Here is a 1,562-nt window from a genome sequence, read left to right as displayed (position 1 = left end):
TGCATCAAAACCAGGTTTAGTTAGACAAGTTGGAAATCGTTTTTTTACCGCGTTTTCTACGGCCTAAGTAAAACACCTTAAATGGTGGAAAAKAGCAGCAGTAGTTCCTTTGTTTAGGGTTTATTAAAGACTTTAGTTGACTGAGTGGCTGTAGCTAAAATATTTGTGTGTCTTGCAGGTCAACATGCAGATCTTTGTGAAGACCCTGACTGGCAAGACCATCACCCTCGAGGTGGAGCCAAGTGACACCATTGAGAACGTGAAGGCCAAGATCCAGGACAAAGAAGGCATTCCTCCCGATCAGCAGAGGCTGATCTTTGCTGGCAAGCAGCTGGAAGACGGGCGCACCCTGTCCGACTACAATATCCAGAAAGAGTCCACCCTTCACCTGGTGCTGCGTCTGAGAGGTGGGATGCAGATCTTTGTCAAGACCCTGACTGGCAAGACCATCACTCTCGAGGTTGAGCCCAGTGACACCATCGAGAACGTGAAGGCCAAGATCCAGGACAAGGAGGGGATTCCTCCTGACCAGCAGAGGCTGATCTTTGCTGGGAAGCAGCTGGAAGATGGTCGTACCCTGTCTGACTACAACATCCAGAAAGAATCCACTCTGCATCTCGTGCTGCGCCTCAGGGGTGGAATGCAGATCTTCGTGAAAACCCTGACTGGCAAGACCATCACCCTGGAAGTTGAGCCCAGTGACACCATTGAGAACGTGAAGGCCAAGATCCAGGAYAAGGAAGGCATTCCCCCAGACCAGCAGAGGCTGATCTTTGCCGGGAAGCAGCTGGAAGACGGGCGCACCCTGTCTGACTACAACATCCAGAAAGAGTCCACCCTTCACCTGGTGCTGCGCCTCAGGGGTGGGATGCAGATTTTCGTGAAAACCCTGACTGGCAAGACCATCACTCTCGAGGTAGAGCCCAGTGACACCATTGAAAATGTGAAGGCCAAGATCCAGGATAAGGAAGGCATTCCTCCCGATCAGCAGAGGCTGATCTTTGCCGGGAAGCAGCTGGAAGATGGGCGCACTCTCTCCGAYTACAACATCCAGAAGGAGTCAACTCTGCATCTCGTGCTGCGCCTGAGAGGTGGGATGCAGATCTTTGTCAARACCCTGACTGGCAAGACCATCACTCTGGAAGTTGAGCCCAGTGACACCATCGAGAACGTGAAGGCCAAGATCCAGGACAAGGAAGGCATTCCCCCAGACCAGCAGAGGCTGATCTTCGCTGGCAAGCAGCTGGAAGATGGGCGCACTCTCTCCGATTACAACATCCAGAAAGAATCCACCCTTCACCTGGTGCTGCGTCTCAGGGGTGGGATGCAGATTTTCGTGAAAACCCTGACTGGCAAGACCATCACTCTCGAGGTTGAGCCCAGTGACACCATCGAGAATGTGAAAGCCAAGATCCAGGATAAGGAAGGCATTCCTCCCGATCAGCAGAGGCTGATCTTTGCTGGCAAGCAGCTGGAAGATGGTCGTACCCTGTCTGACTACAACATCCAGAAAGAATCCACTCTGCATCTTGTGCTGCGCCTGAGAGGTGGGATGCAGATCT

At 52.4% G+C, this 1,562-nt stretch overlaps 1 protein-coding gene across 1 annotated transcript; it reads left to right on the top strand.

Moving 5' to 3' along the window:
* Positions 1 to 147: 147 nt before the first annotated feature.
* On the top strand, positions 148 to 1,561 carry UBC (ubiquitin C; the record flags this gene model as incomplete). Its single annotated transcript, XM_057372053.1, has 1 exon — positions 148 to 1,561. A coding segment is annotated over exon 1 (1,377 nt), but the record flags the coding sequence as incomplete, so codon positions are not given.
* Between the last annotated feature and the right edge of the window lies 1 nt (position 1,562).

This window comes from Malurus melanocephalus, unplaced genomic scaffold (genome assembly GCF_030028575.1).
Source record: "Malurus melanocephalus ecotype Western Australia unplaced genomic scaffold, MMel_1.1 scaffold_162, whole genome shotgun sequence".
NCBI classification, from domain to species: domain Eukaryota; kingdom Metazoa; phylum Chordata; class Aves; order Passeriformes; family Maluridae; genus Malurus; species Malurus melanocephalus.
Note: the sequence above shows the minus strand (reverse complement) of the source record. Positions and strands in the feature narration are given on the sequence as shown.